Genomic DNA, 17881 nt, shown 5'->3' with positions numbered 1-17881 from the left:
TTTTTAAAAAAACAAAGACTTTACAAAGAGACAAAGAAGGACACTATATAATCAAAAAGGGAACAGTTCAACAATTAGATATAACAATTATAAATATTTATGTTCCCACACAGTAGCACCCAAATACAAAAAACAGTTAATAACAAAAAATAAAGGAACTAATCAATATTAATACAATATCATTAGGGGGACTTAAACATCAATGGACAGACCAAGTAAATAGAAAATCAATGAGAAAATAATGGCTTTGAATGACAAACTGGAACAGATGAATTTAATAGATATATTCAGAAAATTCCATCCTAAAACAACAGAATACACATACTTTTCAAGTGCACATGGAACACTGTACAAAATTAGATCTCAATGAATTCAAAAAGAATGAAGTCATACCAGGAATCTTTTCTGACCACAATGCTATGAAACTAGAGGTCAACCACAAGAAAAAATCTGGAAAGAGCACAAATACATGGAAGTTAAATAGCATGCTACTGAACAATGAATGGGTCAACCAGGAAATGAAAGAAGAAATAAACAAGTACATGGAAGCAAATGAAAATGAAAATACAATAGCCCAAAACTTTTGGGATGCAGCAAAAGTAGTTGCAAAGGAAAGGTTTATCGCAAAATCTGTCTCAAGAAGTAAGAAAAATCTCAAATAGGCAATCTAACCTTACATCTAAAAGATCTTGGAAAAAGAAGAAAGAACAAAACCCCAACCAGTAGAAGGAAGGACATAATAAAGATTAGAGCAGAAATAAGTGATATAGAAAAACAAACAAAACCACAATAGAACAGATCAATGAAACCAGGAGCTACTTCTTTGAAATAAATCAATAGAATTGACAGATCTCTAGCCAGACTTATCAAGAAAAAAGACAAACAAGCCTCAAATAAATAAAATCACAAATGAGAGAGTAGAAATAACCAAGACCACAGAAATTATTAGAGAACATTATGAAACACTATATGCCAACAAATTGTGGACAACCTAAAAGAAATGGATAAACTCCTAGAAATATATAAACTATTAAAACTCAAACAGGAAGAAAAAGAAAATTTGAAAGATCAATAAGCAGCAATGAAATTGAATCAGTAATCAAAAAACTCCCAACAAACAAAAGTCCAGGACAAGATGGCTTCACAGGTAAATTCTAACAAACATTTAAAGAAGAGTTAATACCTATTCTTCTCAGACTATTCCAAAAAGTAGGAAAGAAAGGAAAGTTCCAAATTCATATTACAAAGCCATCATTACCTTGATACCAAAACCAAATAAAGATACCACTGAAAAAGAGAAGTATAAGCCAATATCCCTGATGAACACAGATGTAAAAATCCACAACAATATACTAGCAAACTGAATTCTTTATTTTAATATGATTTATTGTTAAATTGGCTTCCATAAAACACCCAGTGCTCATCCGAAAAAGTGCCCTCAATGCCCACGACACACATTCCCCTCTCTCCCAACCTCCATCAACCCTCAGTTTGCTTTCTGTGTTTGAGAGTCTCTTATGGTCTAGCAAACTAAATTCAACAATGCATTAAAAAAAATCATTCACCACAATAAAGTAGAGATTTATTCCTGGGTTGCAAGGGTGGTTCAATATTTGCAAATCAAGCAACGTGAAACATCATATCAATAAAAGATAAAAACCGTATGATCATTTCAATAGATTCAGAAAAACCACTTGACACAGTACAACATCCATTCATTATAAAAAAAAGCCCTCATCAAAGTAGTGGAGGGAACATACCTCAACATAATGAAGGCCATATATGAAACACCCACAGCAAACAACATTTTTAAAGGGAAAAAACTGAGAGATTTTTCCCCTAAGGTCAGGAACAAAACAAAGATGTCAACTCTCACCATGTTTACTCAATGCAGTACTGAAAGTCTTAGCCATGCATCAGACAACAAAAAGAAATAAAGAGCATCCAAATCAGTAAGAAAGATAAAAAACTTCCACTATCTGCAGATGACATGATAACATATATAGAAAACCCAAAGGACTCCAGCAAAATCTGCTATAACTGATCAACAAATTCAATACAGTTGGAGGATTAAAAAAAAAATCAATGTATAGAAATCTGTTGTATTTCTATACACCAATAATGTATAGCAGGAAAAGAAGTCAAAGAATTAATTCTATTTACAATTGCACTAAAAACCATAAGATACCTAGGAATAAACTTAACCAAAGAAGTGAAGGACCTGTACTCTGAAAACTATACAACAATGATGAAAGAAATGGAAGATGACACAAAGAAATGGAAGTACATTTCATGCTCATGGATTAGAAGAACAAATATTGTTAAAATGTCTATAATACCCAAAGCAATCTACACATTTAATAAAATTCCTATCAAAAATACCAACAGTATTTTTCCCAGAACTAGAACAAACAATCCTAAAATTTGTATGGGACCACAAAAGACCTCGAAGAGCCAAAGCAATCTTGTAAAAGAAAAGCAAAGCTAGAGGGATCACAACTCGAGACCTCCAAGTTATACTACAAAGCTGTAGTAATCAAAACAGTATGGTACCAGCACAAAAATGGATACACCGATATATGCAACAGAATAGAAAACCTCCGGTTTTGAATCCCAGCTGTGCACCAAAAAAAAGACACAAGCGAGCTTTGACACAGGGCTAACTCTACTTTGTAAGGGCTGCCTGAATAGCAGGGGTTGAGATCCCCAGACCAGGGACGAGAGACTGGGCAGTGCCATTCTCGCCCCAACAACAACACGGCAGGAATTCAGAGAGCAACACTGAAGGGGAGAGGTGAGCACCCGCTTACAGGAACACCCTCCCACCCTGTGCCTGCCAACTGCTTATCTCCTGGGGCAGGATGGACTCTGAGCCAGGGCAGCTAGACGTAGCCTCTCCTCCAGACCAGCAGAGCCACCATCCCCCAGACACCCACAGACAACTCTTTTTTCTTTTGGAATCAGGATAATAGATTCTGATTTGTTTTTTGTCATTTTCTTTTATCTTTGTTTATCAAGCTTTTTTTATTCTTTTCCTTTCTTTTCTCTTTTCTTCTACTTTCTTTTTTTCTTCCTTTCTTTTTCGTTAGAATCAGCTTTACAATTTTTTGATTCTCTGCTTGGTTTTTTCTGTTCCCTTTCCTTTTCTCATTTTATGGAATCAGGCTTCGCCCAACCTCTTTTTTTCCCAGGTTACTTCAACAAACAAATCAAAACACACCTAGTTAAAGGTCTAAACACTGCATCACTGCAAGCAAGGAGCTCTGCAGAGAAATGACCAGTGAGAAAGTGCTACCAAAACACAACAGCAAAGTACATATAGCCTATACCCGAAACACAATCTGGAGTACCAGGTCCCAGACAGTGTATGACCCCTTTTTAATATACGAGTAATCTCAGTTGCAGGAATCATAACAAGCTTTTAAAGCATGCAAAGACAGAACCTTAGTCAAAGTGACAAGATGGAGCAATTCTCCCTGAAAGAAAGTTCAAGAAGAAATCATAACCAGGGATTTTTAACACAGATATAAACAATACATCTGAACAAGAATTTAGAACAACAGTCATAAGACAACTAGCTAGGCTTTAAAAAAGCATAGAAGACACCAGAGAAACCCCTGCTGCAGAGATCAAAGACCTAAGAACTAGTCACAGTGAATTAAGAAATAATTCTTAACTGGGGCGCCTGGGTGGCTCAGTCGGTTAAGTGTCCAACTTCAGCTCAGGTCATGATCTCACAGTTTGTGGGTTTGAGCCCCACATTGGGCTCTGTGCTGACAGCTGGCTCAGAGTCTGGAACCTGTTTCAGATTCTGTGTCTCCCTCTCTCTCTGACCCTCCCCTGTTCATGCTGTTTCTTTCTCTCTCTCTCTCTCAGAAATAAATAAAACATAAAAAAAAAAAGAAATACTGTAACTGAGATGCAAAATAAACTAGACACAGTGACAGTGAAGACTGAAAAAGCAGAGAATAGGCAAAATAGAAGATAAAATTAGGAAAACAATGAAGCTGAAAAAAGAGGGAAATTACTACATCACAAGGGGAGATTTAGAAAACTAAGTGTCTCCATGAAACAAAACAAAATCTGTATCATGGGAGTGCCAGAAGAAAAGCGAGAAAAAGGGAGAGAAGGTTTTATGAACAAATTACAGCTGAGAAGTTCCCTAATCTGGGGAAAGAAACAGCCATCCAAGTTCAAGAGGTACATGGAACTCCCTTCAAAATCAACAAAAGCAGATCAACACCATGACATACCATAGTGAGACTTGCAAAATAAAAGGATAGAGCCAAGATGTGCTGATAGCTAAGTATCCATCGATTGATGAATGAATAAAGGAAGATGTGGTATAGATCTATAATGGAATATTATCAGCCATAAAAAAGAAAGAAACATTGTCATTTGCAAGGATTGGATGGAGCCGGAAAGTATAATGCTAACCAAAATAAGACAAAGACAAATACCATGTGATTTCACTCATGTGAAATTTAAGAAGGAAAACAAGCAGCAAAAGGGAAAAAAAGATATATTAAGAAACAGACTCTTAATTGTAGAGAACAAACTGATGGGAGAGGGGGTGGATGGTGGTTGCATGAAATAAGTGATGGGGATTAAGGAGTGCACTTGTCATGATAAGTACCGAGTAATATACGTTAACTGTTGAATCACTATGTTGTACACCTGTAATTAATATAACACTGTATGTTACCTATTAATAAACATAAACACAAATTAAATTAAAACAAAATAATAAAATAAATAAGAAATAAAATGTATTAAATTAAAAATAATAAATACAAAGAGAAATGAGGTAAATTGGCTATATAACTTTAAGGCAAGATTTACTTCTTTACAAGAAATTGTTATACATACCTGCTTTGTGATAAGGGTAATAATCTATAGTTAGCTGTGTAAAAGACAGCTGCATAGCCCCTCCAGTAATACGTCTGTTTGACTCTGGGAAAATAAAAAATTTGGCATTGAAAGAAAGAGAAAGAAACATTAGCAAATATCAGAACCACTTCATTTATCGTACTTGCAGTCCAAGCAGTGATTAACTGTCTCTCTGTTGTCATAAACAATACATTAAAGAATTCAGAAAATGCAACGCAATCTAATTAGTATTACTGAGCCCCTATCATTTGCATTGTACCAAGCTAAAAGACGAGGGTACCAAAAAAACAGAACTTTTATATTTATAGCCCTAACCATATGCCAAACATTGTTTTAAATGCTTTAGGTATACTTACTGATTTGCTCTTCCTCACAAAACTGAGATAAGTACTATTATTATTTCCATTTTCCAGACAAGAAAATTGAGACACAAACAGGTTAATTAAATAGATCAAGGTCTTACTAGCCAATAAAACATAGAGCTAATTTTAAACCCAGGAAATGTTAACCACTATCCTATATCATCCTGTCTCTTACTGAAGGGGAGCCTACTGGATTAGGCAGTTGGCCAAAGTCACATAGTTATATTAAGATTAAAAGTAGATCACAACTCAGTGTACCTCCAACATAAAAATCAAATTTTAACACAGCATGGATAAATCAACTGGAAGTATGGAAAAGACAAATTAAGATACTAGGAATGAATGAATATAATTCATTTCACACCTTTCTGGATTTTAGAACAAATCTGTATCATGAGGGAAATATTTTAGTGGAGGAGCTTTCCCCTTAAAAAACATAATTTATTTTATTCTATGAGGGAATATAAAGAGTGAGAAACATAAAAAAAAAAAGCATGGAAGACACTTGTCTCTATTCTTTTGCTTATTACTTAAACTTGACCCCTTATTTTGTTATTTTGGTTTGTTTTAACTTTTTAATTTTCCTGTCAAATAACTAAAGCAGAAGATATCAACTTTAAGACAAATGACACAAAGGTGGACAAAAGAAAAGACAACAAATCCATCTCTAAACTCCAAACCCTCCTCATCTTTTCCATTCCACCCTTTTATCTGGTCACTGGTACCTGGCTGCCTTATCTGATGAAGACAGAGTAACTTCTGCTAAATATCCAAAGTCAGTCTCAATATGTACTCTCTCAGCTTTAAAAATACAGAGTTAACAATTTTCACAGATGTAGATTGTGATTCAGGTCCGAGGTACAGGGGTCAGCTATAGATATCTCTGTTTTAAAGAGATCCTCAGCTTGATCCTCAATCTCACCAAAGTTTGAGAAACACAATCCTAGAAGTAGGCCCACTCGTAAATCCTTCCAACACTTATGGGCCGGGGACACTCTCCAACAGAGGAAAAGAAATGCAAGTACCTAGATTATGGAACCACAGATTTTTAAAGTGACCAAGAAGAGCTTCCCATTACTCCATTATCTGTGTCTACTAAATAAAGAAAAATAAGAGAAACAAAAGCTAAAAGTAAAGACAAAAAACTGTAACTAACTGGAATTTGGCTTCCTAACCAAATTTTGGGAGCATTGCTGGAAAAGAAACACAAGAAATGTTAAACAGCCATACAGTTGTGTTTACATGCAAATGGGGTCAGAAAAAATGCAGATATACCACCATGTGGAAATATATGTGCAAATAATTATGAAATGAGTATAGAATAAAATTTAATTTATAATTTCAAAATTATTAAAAAGTTAATTCAAAGGCAAGTCTAAGATTTCATCAACCCTTAAGGATGTCATCTATTCAGTCCTTCCATCTATTCAGTTTAAGTTTTCTAAACTTAACTTTACTGTTAGCATCTATAGCTAATAATTAATTGTGCTGAAATGCTAACAACTAAAGCAAAAAAGTTTCATGCCAATATATACTGCCTGAAATTACAACTTTCATCTAAAATTATGACCAGTTATTGTACGAGACATACTATACATTACAAATGATAAACAATCCAGTTTTGTAGGAAATCCTTAAAAAAAATAATCAAAGTATTTTGAAATAAGCAGCTTTTATTACCTTTTTCTTTAGCATGAATATCATCACATATGTGTAGATCTAGATGAGAAATCACTAAATGATGTGAGGTTTCTTTAACATCAAAGTCATTGAATAGTTTCACAATTGCATCATTTAGATCAGGAGCATTTGAAGTCTGTGGTGTCTTCACTTGTTGGGTAGATGGGGCTACTGCAGAGCTCTAAAAGATTCAAAACTGCCTTATCACTACAAGTTAAACATTTGAAATTCCACTAACAAGAAAACTTAAATATCTTTAGTAATAAAGTCATGAAAAATGAGCTAATATATCTTCTATTCTATCAATGACTCAATTCCCCAAAAATATTTTCTGAATTATGTGGGAATAAAATTAAATCTAAAAATTGGAAAACTATACACAATTTGAATATGAAACCAATATATGTTTAAAATATTTGAATAGTTATATCTACACATATATAGCCCTTATTTTAGAAAATATATTAACTGATAAAGGCAGCTTCTTCAAATAGTATTAGCTCCACATATTAAAAAAGAAATAAATGTGAGCACTGTATACATCAGTTGTGTTCACTATTATATATCCTATAGAAATAGATGACTTCTTTGTAAAAGTGCTTGTGATATCATGTAATACTGTAAGTGCTCTGATACATCTCCAAAGAGATGTATCTTTGAACTTGGAAGCAGCCAGAAAGCAGAAGAGATTTATAAAAGACTGTGAATTCAAATTCTTTTCTCCCCAAAGTGAAGAAGTATAGAATACTGCTAAAGCATAAAGACTTATGTGAACCTAGTAGCCTAAAATTATTCTATATATGTAAGTGTATGGTAAGATCACCTGATCTATAAGCTGCAGAACTGTACATGAAACTTTTTGGTAATAATTAACAAAATGAAGACCAAATTTTTCATAAAAATATTAAAGAGTTTCTAATTAAGAACAATTCACTAATCAAATATAGTTAGTTATGTATGAAAAATTAAAGTATATATATTTTGTATATATATATTTACACATTATCTATTAAGAACTATCTGTAAATAAATTTCAAAATATACTAAGTGAGAATCAAAGAAAATGATTGGGACCCACAGCAATTAAAGAAAAGGAAAGATGAAATATAATCGTGAAGCCTTAAATTCTAGGAGGCTCAAGAAAAATTATTTTACTAAATAACTGTCAAACTAGTTTCCATAAGAAAAATCTCTTATTATGTTCTTCTACTTTCAAAGCCTAAGAGGCTACTATTTTTTGTCTATGACAGTACTATTTTGAAGGAAAACATCACCTTATATTTCTTTAATCATGTTTTATGTTGTTCATCAACATAAATACTGATATAAATAAAACATACACATTACTCTCCGTACAAACCTTTCTCTTAATGTTACGGTATATTCAGTTTTTACATGTTGTTTTGGGGGGGGGATGGGAGGAATGGGCCTTTATAAACTCTTTTGCCTGATGAATAATCTTAACATTTCTTGGTTTTCTGTGTATTCCCTTTTCGAGAAGGAAAGGATGAAGCTAATCAAATATTTATGATAGAAGATGGCTGTCAAGTTCTCAGGCTGAGCAAAGGAACAGTGTCAACGACTTTACTATCTAATCCACTCTCTTGGTCTTCAAATTATCAGGACATTCTATATGATACCTAAAGTAGTAATGTGCCAACTACCACCCAAGAAAGAAACTTGATGGTAATGTGAATGGTTAAGTAAATTTACCATGAAATGTTAGGGAGCAACCAAAAATAATAATTACAAAGATTAACAACACAGAAGAAAACTGTATATATCCACTTAATACACACTTACTAAAACTAGGAAAACTGTAGGTGCTTAGGCAAAATACCTTTAAGAAAATACCTCAAAATGCTAACACTGATTTTATTATGGTGACTGGATTACAGAACTTTGTTCTTTTTCTAGTTTCCTAATCTGTCATAATCTATACAAATATATCCACATATTGTATAAAGACCCACAGTAACATCAAAACTTTGTGTATTAGCCTTTCATTTCAATTACCAGCTCTGCTACTGACATCCTAAACTACATAAATCTTCACTGTCAACCTTGATAGACTAGTGTTCATGCTTATGATGGTAACACTTAAAATATTACTTCCTGTACTCCTTTATATTCTTTCAGTTTTCAAAATGGAACTCATTATTATTTTATTTATTTATTTTTTTTGCCTTATCTCCCTTAATCAAACCTGCTTCCTTCTTCTGTATTCCCTTTACTGGCTAATGGAACTACAAATTATCATTTGAAAATCCTCAATTTTGTTCTTCATCCTCAACTGATGAAAAATTCAGATATCTCTCCCCAATTTGGTTTGTAGATTTCTTCTTTCAAACCATTACCAGAGGTTCAAGTTCACCCCTTCTTTAGACTGGTAATCTTTCTCTTCTTCAGTCCATCCACTATAATACCACCAAGTGTTACTTGATTGTCCCTTTGTACTTAAAAACTGTAAGTGGCTTCCATATGCCTACAGGAAAAAGTCCAAATTCTTCAACATATAATGAATGCCCTTTACATCTAGTCACCACATACTTCTACCTGAACTCAGGCTACCTGCCCAAGAAAATTATTCTGTGTTACAGTTCAGTGTTCTGTTCATCAAACTTAAAATCAGGTTCTCCTAGAGAATTATGAAGCTATTTCATTGGATAAATATTATTTATTGGTAGAATGATAAAAGGGTCAGCATCAACTCTTTATTTACTTCTTTTTATGACTAAAATCTCTAGAAAACTATTCATATAAATAGGTAGATTAGAATGAAAATGAGTTTTATTTTAGCAATATGCCATGATTCTTTGAACTGCAAAGTACGTGCCAGGATTCATGAAATGATCTTTAAAAAATTATTTTTTTAATTATTTATTTCTGAGAGAGAGAGAGACACAGAATCTGAAACAGTATCCAGGCTCTGAGCTGGCTGTCAGCAGAGAGACTGACATGGGGCTCGGGGCTCGAACCCATGAACTGCGAGATCATGACCTGAGCCATGGTTGGACGCTTAACCGACTGAGCCACCCAGATGCCCCTAAAGAATTATTTTTAATAATCTAATAGCTGACATTTATAGATCCTCCTTCAAATGTGTTGAAAGCAAAGAAGGGTAGTGGAAATCACCTGACTTGTTACTCTGTCATTCATTAGTCATACACTTCCAACATGAGTAACAGTAATTCAAATTACCTCTTTCTTGTTACCCCAAACCTTTTAAGTTTTTCCTCCCTCCTCTTACTGGACAATCCATCATAGTAAGAATGAGTAAGAAATAAGAAGGTGGCCTTTCATTTGTCAAGCAGGGTAAGAGTTTGGGAAAGGGAGAATGAATCCAGCATTTTAACATAAGTACATTCTTATGTTAAAGATAAAGATAAAGAGAACACAATACATCAAAGTGGTATATGTAGAAGCCAATTTCCTCAAAACCTGGACAGATGTTGTATATCAGAGAAGTTTGTGTAAGTAACTATCAAAAACACTGCTCTTAAAACACCAAACTCCTTATTTTTATCAGAAAACACCATGCAATACACTTTTGCAGATTCTATTCCCTCATCTGAAATATCCTTTCCCTCAGTTGTAAACTTCTAATTTTTAAGACTAATTTCATTATCCTCTTTGTGAAGCCTTCCCAAGCTATGCAAGCAGTTAACTAAAACTTCTCTATGCTTCTATGGTCTCTTCACTCCCCTTTTTAATTTTGTACTCCATCATTTAGGCTGCACTGCAATGACTTTTTTTTTTTATATTTATATTTTATTTCTAGGATAGAGAGAGACAGCGTGAACAGGGGAGGGTCAGAGAGAGAGGGAGACACAGACTCCGAAACAGGCTCCAGGCTCTGAGCTGGCAGTCAACACAGAGCCCGACGCAGGGCTCGAACCCACGAACCGCGAGATCATGACCTAAGCGAAAGTCGGACGCTTAACTGACTAAGCCACCCAGGCGCCCCAGCAATGACTTGTTTTATATTTGACTTCCTGTTATACCTTATATCCTGAGTCCCTTGAGGACAGGGTCAGAATATTCATTTTTACATTCACATAGCAGGTAGACAGTAAATAACACCAATTTGATAGTCATAGGATAGCCTAAAGTGTATGCCATTTCCATGTACCAAGCCAGATCACCAACAAGCTATATACCTGAGATATATTACTCTTTTTCTAAAGAAATAGCTTCATAGAAATAGGATTTCACAATATCCCTTTGTTTTTGTTAAGAATAGATACAACACTACAGTTTTGTGTTCAATTTCAGCAATTCCCCACGATTTTACACTTTCTGCCCTATTCTCACATTTCTCCATTGACTATACCCAGGTTTTTCCTGTTTGCCCTTACTTTAGTAATTTTGTTGTATTTAACTTCCTAAAGTGTTTATAATATCAAATACTTTTATGTCATCATTAACTCTAGTGTCTAATACAGAACTCCAAACAAAATAAGCATCCTATACATAGAAACACATATATGCTTTCACAGAAATACCATGTGTAGAAAATTATTGCAGTAAGATATCTAGATAAAAGATTCTTGTACTATGAGGCACATGGGTGGCTCAGTCAGTTAAGCGTTGAACTCTTGATTTCAGCTGAAGCTGTGATCTCAAGGTTCATGAGCTCAGTTAGTTAAGTGTTGAACTCTTGATTTCAGCTGAAGCTGTGATCTCAAGGTTCATGAGCTCAGTTAGTTAAGTGTTGAACTCTTGATTTCAGCTGAAGCTGTGATCTCAAGGTTCATGAGTTCAAGCCCCATGTCAGGTTCTGCACTGACAGCATGGAGCCTGCCCCAAATTCTCTCCTTCTCTCGCTGCCCCTCCCTCCCTCTCTTTCTAAATAAATAAATAAATAAATAAATGAAAGATTCTTGGACTCAAGTCTTACAATCTACTTTAAAGAAAACAACTACCCGTTTTGATTTTTAAACCATTTACAGGTAAAGTGTTCTTCCTCTTAACTCAAGAGCTTACCTGTGTAGGTTCAGGAGCCATACTCTTTCTTTGTTCTGTTGATTTTTCTATTGCTTCACTAAGAGATTTTGCATATTGTACCATAGCCTTCAACTGGGAATCAGTTAAAACCCATAATAAGTCATCCAATATTAAAACTAACTTTGTTGCAATAACATTGCAGTCCTTTAACTGTAAGAAAAAAATAATTCATAAAATTAAGCCAAGACATTAAACTTACTACGTACAATGTTTTAAAAATGTTTAAAATGTTTGAATGATATCAAATATGGATCCTTCCTTCATTGACCAAATATTTATTGGGTTCCTATACTAAGGAAGAAATATCTCCTTGTATTGGAGCTTTAGTGGTAAAAAAAAAAAAAAAAAAAAGACTGACAAATTCCTGTACCTTAACAGGTGCACATTATGCAAGTATAAGTACTTATATAAATTAATTTTGCATTATTAGCAAGTAAACCATATAATTACTTCTAATAATTGTGCTAATTCTAGTACAGAAAGCATTAAAATTAAATACTGAAATGCAATTGTAACCACATTTCACATTTCAGAATATTGTATTAAGTACTGTCCTCTGAAATTTTTTTTTAATTTTCTTTTTAGTGTTTATTTTTGAGAGACAGAGACAGAGTACAAGTGGGGAAGGGGCAGAGAGAGAGGGAGACACAGAATCCAAAGCAGACTCCAGGCTCTGAGCTGTCAGCACAGAGATGCGGGGCTTGAACTCAGGCGGGGCTCGAACTCAGGTGGTGAGATCAGGCATGACCTGAGTGGAAGTCAGACACTCAACTGCCTGAGCCACCCAGGAGCCCCTTTACTCTGAATTTTTTTTTCAATTTAATTTACTATATTTATTTGTATCTAATGATACAAAACATTTTGTTGAGACTTTGAGCCATGTTTAAAAAAAATCATGACTCCTTCATTAAATTTCATCACAATCTATAGAGAACTCTCAACTTCTGTTTTCTTTAAGTAACCATCTTCCCTACTTACCCTACTTACTACTAACCATTCATATGTTAATAACCTTCTTCTTTTTTTTTAATGTTTTATTTATTTCTGAGAGAGAGAGACAGCATGAGCAGGGGAGGGTCAGAGAAAGAGGGAGACACAGAATCCAAAACAGGCTCCAGGCTCTGAGCTAGCTGTCAGTACAGAGCCTGACATGGGGCTCGAACCCATGAACCAAGAGATCATGACCTGAGCCGAAGTCGGACGTTTAACTGACTGAGCCACCCAGGTGCCCCATTAATAACCTGCTAAAGCTAGTAGTTTTGGTAACTTTGGAGGTTATGCAGTTTACCCACAGCAAGATTCAACAGAAGAAATGAAATTATAAGATAGTTAATGTTCAATAATATTTGGCAACTGAGAATCTATTCAACTCATCAAAAGTAAAAATCTAAGTATTAAATCGAAAAGATGGAAAAATTTTACCATTACACTAGATTTTTTTCAAATACTGCTTAAGGCACTCTACTTCCTTCTATTTTGCTTTGTTTCAATATTTCACCTAAAATTATTTAAAATTTCCTCTCAATTCCACTAGTTATTACATGAACCAAAAAGGTAACCCTGTTGACTTACTCTTCTTTTAAGGGTGACTCTGATTTTTGATTGGTTGGTTATTAATCGAACAGGAGCACACATAATTTCAAGGTGTGAACTCTGAGTAGCATCAGCCTCTATTCGAATCATCTGCCAATTTATTTCTTTAAATGTCAAAACCTAAGAAGAACACAGAGATTAGCTTTACTTACTCAGGCAAAACATAATGAGAAACATGTAGGTCTGTAAAAACAAAATAGGTAAATAAAATTTATCTCTTTATTAATTTTCTTATGACACTCCAGATATATTCACTATGCTTTTATTTTTTATTTATTTTTTTAAATGTTTTATTTATTTCTAGGAGAGAGAGAGACAGCGTAAGCAGGGGAGGGTCAGAGAGAGAGGGAGTCACAGGCTGAAACAGGCTCCAGGCTCTGAGCTGGCAGTCAGCACAGAGCCCGATGCAGGGCTCGAACCCACAAACCGCGAGATCATGACCTAAGCGAAAGTCGGACGCTTAACCGACTAAGCCACCCAGGTGCCCCTGCTTTTATTTTTTAAAACTGTACAGTTACAACAAATTCAGTAACATATTTTCATTAGTCAGCAACATATATTCATTATTTGTAAAGCTGTTAATACTTTACTCAGATTTTGATATAAAGCACAAAGAGCATGTGAATCATATGACCATGAAAAACTTAAATAGCATTTTAGTTTTGTATATTTAAAATTCAATCCTGAGTACCTGAGAAGTTAAAATGAGGTTCGTTAACTCCATAACTTGAAAGATTTATTATAGTAAAAGCACTAAAATATGCACATTTTAAATAAGTAGGAGAAATACAGAGAAAAGTATAGTTAAAAGGCAAGAGTAAATGCAGTATGTGAATCTAGGTAACTACAAGAAGTAATTATTTTAAAATGCCCTCTTTTATTTATCAGTGACTGAAAGACTTTTTAAACAAAGAATGAAAAAAAATGTTTACCTCTCCTCTCTGTGGATCTTGAATGCGAGTAAATCTTAAATCTCCATGTTCCCAGTTTGCATTTACACTATAGATCCGTAGCTGAGAAAGTTCAAAGGATGCATTGAAAGCTTTTGCTCCAATTCGGATAACAATGGAATTTACAGAAACAGTAATTCCCTCAACTACTTTTTCAGCAAATCCATATTCACTGGAAAAACAAAGCAAAATATAATGCACTAAAGCCAAAATAAATCATTGATAAATTATCTATTAATATTGTCACACAAGTGTACAAACTGACCATAATATTATTTATCTTAAAAAATTTTAGTAAAAGCAATAATCTAGACTGATTGCGTATAAATTATAAAAATGTTATCAAAATGATAAAAAAACTTTAAGATTTCAGGTTACTCTATGTAAGTTTTTTATTTAAATCTAACATAGTTAATATAGAGTAATATATTCATTTCAGGTGTACAATAGAGTGACTTGACAATTCTGTACACTACTCACTCCTCATAATAAATGTTCTCTTTAATCTCTATCACCTATTTCACCCATCCCACTCACCTTCTCTCTGGTAACCATCAGCTTGTTCTCTATACTTAAGAGTCTGGGGGCACTTGCGTGGCTCACTCGGTTAAGCATCTGACTTGGTTTCCACGCAGGTCATGACTTCATGGTACATGGGTTTGAGCCCTGCATCAGGCTCCACATTGACACTGTGGAGCCTCATTAGGATTCTCTCTCTCCGTCCTTCTCTCTCTCTCTCCGCCTCCCCCATGTTCTCTCTCTCAAAATAAACTTTTTTAAAAAAGTATTTAAAAAAAGAGTATTTTTTGATTTGTCTTTTTAACCTTTCATTTGTTTCTTAAATTCCACCTATGAATGAATACTACATATGCAGTCTCTTAAATGCCACATGCGGTATTTGTCTTTCTCTGACTTATCTTGCTCAGCATTATACTCTGTAGGTCCATCCATATTGCTGCAAATGGTAAGATTTCATTCTTTTTTATGACTAAATAATATTCCATTGTAAATATACATATATCACTTTTTCTTTATTCATCACTGATGGACACTTGGGCTGCTCCCATATCTTGGCTATTATAAATAATGTTGAAATAAAATAGATATGCATATATCTTTTCAAATTAGTGTTTTTGTATTCTTTGGGTAAATACCCAATGGTGGAATTCTGATTGTATGGTAGTTCTAGTTCTAATTTTTTGAGGAACTTCCATGCTATTTTCCAGAGTGGCTGCACCAGTTTGCATTCCTACCAATAGTGTATGAGTGTTCCTTTTTCTCCACATCCTCGCCAACACTTGTTTCTTGTGTTTCTGATTTTAACCATTTTGACAGGTGTGAGTGAAGGTTATTCTTTAGATGAGGTTATTGTAATCATTATCCTAAGCTGCCTACTCTCAAGTTGCCAGGTATCCAGATAACTAGGAATCTATAAATTGAGAGTTAATTCTTGACACAAAGAAGGTTACAGACAGAATATAATCTCATAATTCAGGAATAAAGTCAGAAACAGTTCACATTTTCTGATTCAATTCAGCAAATATTTATTAAACATCTACCATGTGCACGATGCTGGGAAATAAGGAAACCAAAATATAATTGTGATATTCTAGGGCTTGCAAGTTCCTTGGAGAGGAAAAACACATACACCCTAAGAACTGAAACATTAAGACAGTCTATAATTAAATGCTTTAAAAACAGAATCATCACTACACTTGGTAGAAGAAATTGCTTATAACTAGGGAGAAATCTATCCAGGAAAGAAAAATGTATTTTCTCAGGAAGAGATGGGAAAAAGGGAAATCTTACATTAGGGAAAAGAATGAGCAAAGGTGTAAAAAAAAAAAAAAAAAAAAAAAAGGAAAGTAGAGGTCACAATGAGAATAATGAGTAGATGGCGTGCCTAAGTGGCTCAGTTGGTTAAGCATCTAACTCTTGATCTCGGCTCAGGTAGTAATCTCACAGTTCATGGGATCAAGCCCCATGTCCAGTTCTGTGCTGACAGTGCAGGGCCTGCTTGGAATTCTCTCTCCCTCTCTCTCTGCCCCTCCCCGCTCATGCTCTCCCTCAAAATAAATAAATAAACGTGTCTTTAAAAGGAGGGAATAATAAATAGGACAGTATGTCCGGAATATAGCTTATCAATATATTTTGGCAGGAGGTGTGATGAAAATTTGCCCAANCCAGATCTCTCACTAGAACTTTAGACTGTTACATCCACCAGATATTTCCACCTGGATGCCTTTCACATATTTTAAAGCCAACATGTGTAAAAGTGAACCTATCGTCTTTGTTGATCATGCACATCCCTCCCCTCTACCTGCTGCTAAAGCTTTCAGATTTTCTACCTCATGAACAAGTAAATAAGCTTCCTAATTTTCCAATAACTTATCTTTTAAATCAGGTAATACTTTGAGGTTACATGTGGGCTGCATGAAATAATGCATAGAGCCAAACAGCCCATGTCTCGATTCATGATACTTTATGAAACACAACTATTATTTATAATACTAATAGTACTATATTCTTATAAATACTATGAAAAGTCTGGGGGAAAAAACTATTAAAAATTGGGCCTCAGTTTCTTCATTTGTAAAATAAAAATAATACATATTTTGGGGCACCAGGTGGCTCAGTTGGTTAAGCGTCCGACTTCGGCTTAGGTCACGATGTCACTGCTCATGAGTTCAAGCCCCACATGGGGCTCTGTGCTGACCATTCGCAACTCAGAGCCTGGAGGCTGCTTCAGATTCTGTCTCCGTCTNAAAAAAAAAGGACCCCAAAAGACTATAGATTAATAAGCACCCAAAGTGACTGCTACAATCAGGCAAGTCTGAAAAATGTCGAAGTAGATTAAACATACTGTCATACATCAAAGTATAAGAATTATCATATATGATTACAAAGGCAAAATAATAAAGCTTACTGATGGTACTATAAAAATATGAATTAGGAAGAACATTATTAACAACAGCAATTTTCCTGATCTTCTTTTCCACTTTCAATCATCTTATAAAATCTCTACTTTCTCTCAGATTTTTTTTTTACTCTAGCCAACTTAAAGACCAATTACTCCAATCTACTTCATCACACATGAAATCATAATCNTGAAAAATTGGGCCTCAGTTTCTTCATTTGTAAAATAAAAATAATACATATTTTGGGGCACCAGGTGGCTCAGTTGGTTAAGCGTCCGACTTCGGCTTAGGTCACGATGTCACTGCTCATGAGTTCAAGCCCCACATGGGGCTCTGTGCTGACCATTCGCAACTCAGAGCCTGGAGGCTGCTTCAGATTCTGTCTCCGTCTCTCTGCCCCTCCCTCATTCATATTCTGTCTTTTTCTCTCTAATATAAATAAATAAACATTAAAAAATAATATTATACCTATTTTTAAAAG

The 17881-nt window shown here is 34.5% G+C and overlaps 1 protein-coding gene across 2 annotated transcripts in view; it reads right to left on the bottom strand.

Annotated features, from left to right (window-relative positions):
• The window catches only part of BLTP3B (bridge-like lipid transfer protein family member 3B), a 106409-nt gene that overhangs the window by 44113 nt on the left and 44415 nt on the right, over positions 1–17881 (bottom strand). For both annotated transcript variants that reach the window (XM_077772308.1, XM_077772309.1), the window contains 5 exons: positions 14465–14654; positions 13512–13652; positions 11919–12089; positions 6933–7113; positions 4870–4953 (listed from right to left, as the gene is read on the bottom strand). In XM_077772308.1, coding sequence (XP_077628434.1) covers positions 4870–4953; positions 6933–7113; positions 11919–12089; positions 13512–13652; positions 14465–14654 — 767 coding nt within the window. The remainder of the gene's footprint in view (positions 1–4869; positions 4954–6932; positions 7114–11918; positions 12090–13511; positions 13653–14464; positions 14655–17881) is intronic.

This window comes from Crocuta crocuta, unplaced genomic scaffold, assembly GCF_008692635.1.
Source record: "Crocuta crocuta isolate KB4526 unplaced genomic scaffold, BGI_CrCroc_1.0 scaffold216, whole genome shotgun sequence".
In the NCBI taxonomy this organism is placed as follows: Eukaryota; Metazoa; Chordata; class Mammalia; order Carnivora; family Hyaenidae; genus Crocuta; species Crocuta crocuta.
The sequence above is the reverse complement of the archived record's forward strand: the minus strand, read 5'-3'. Positions and strand labels throughout refer to the sequence as shown.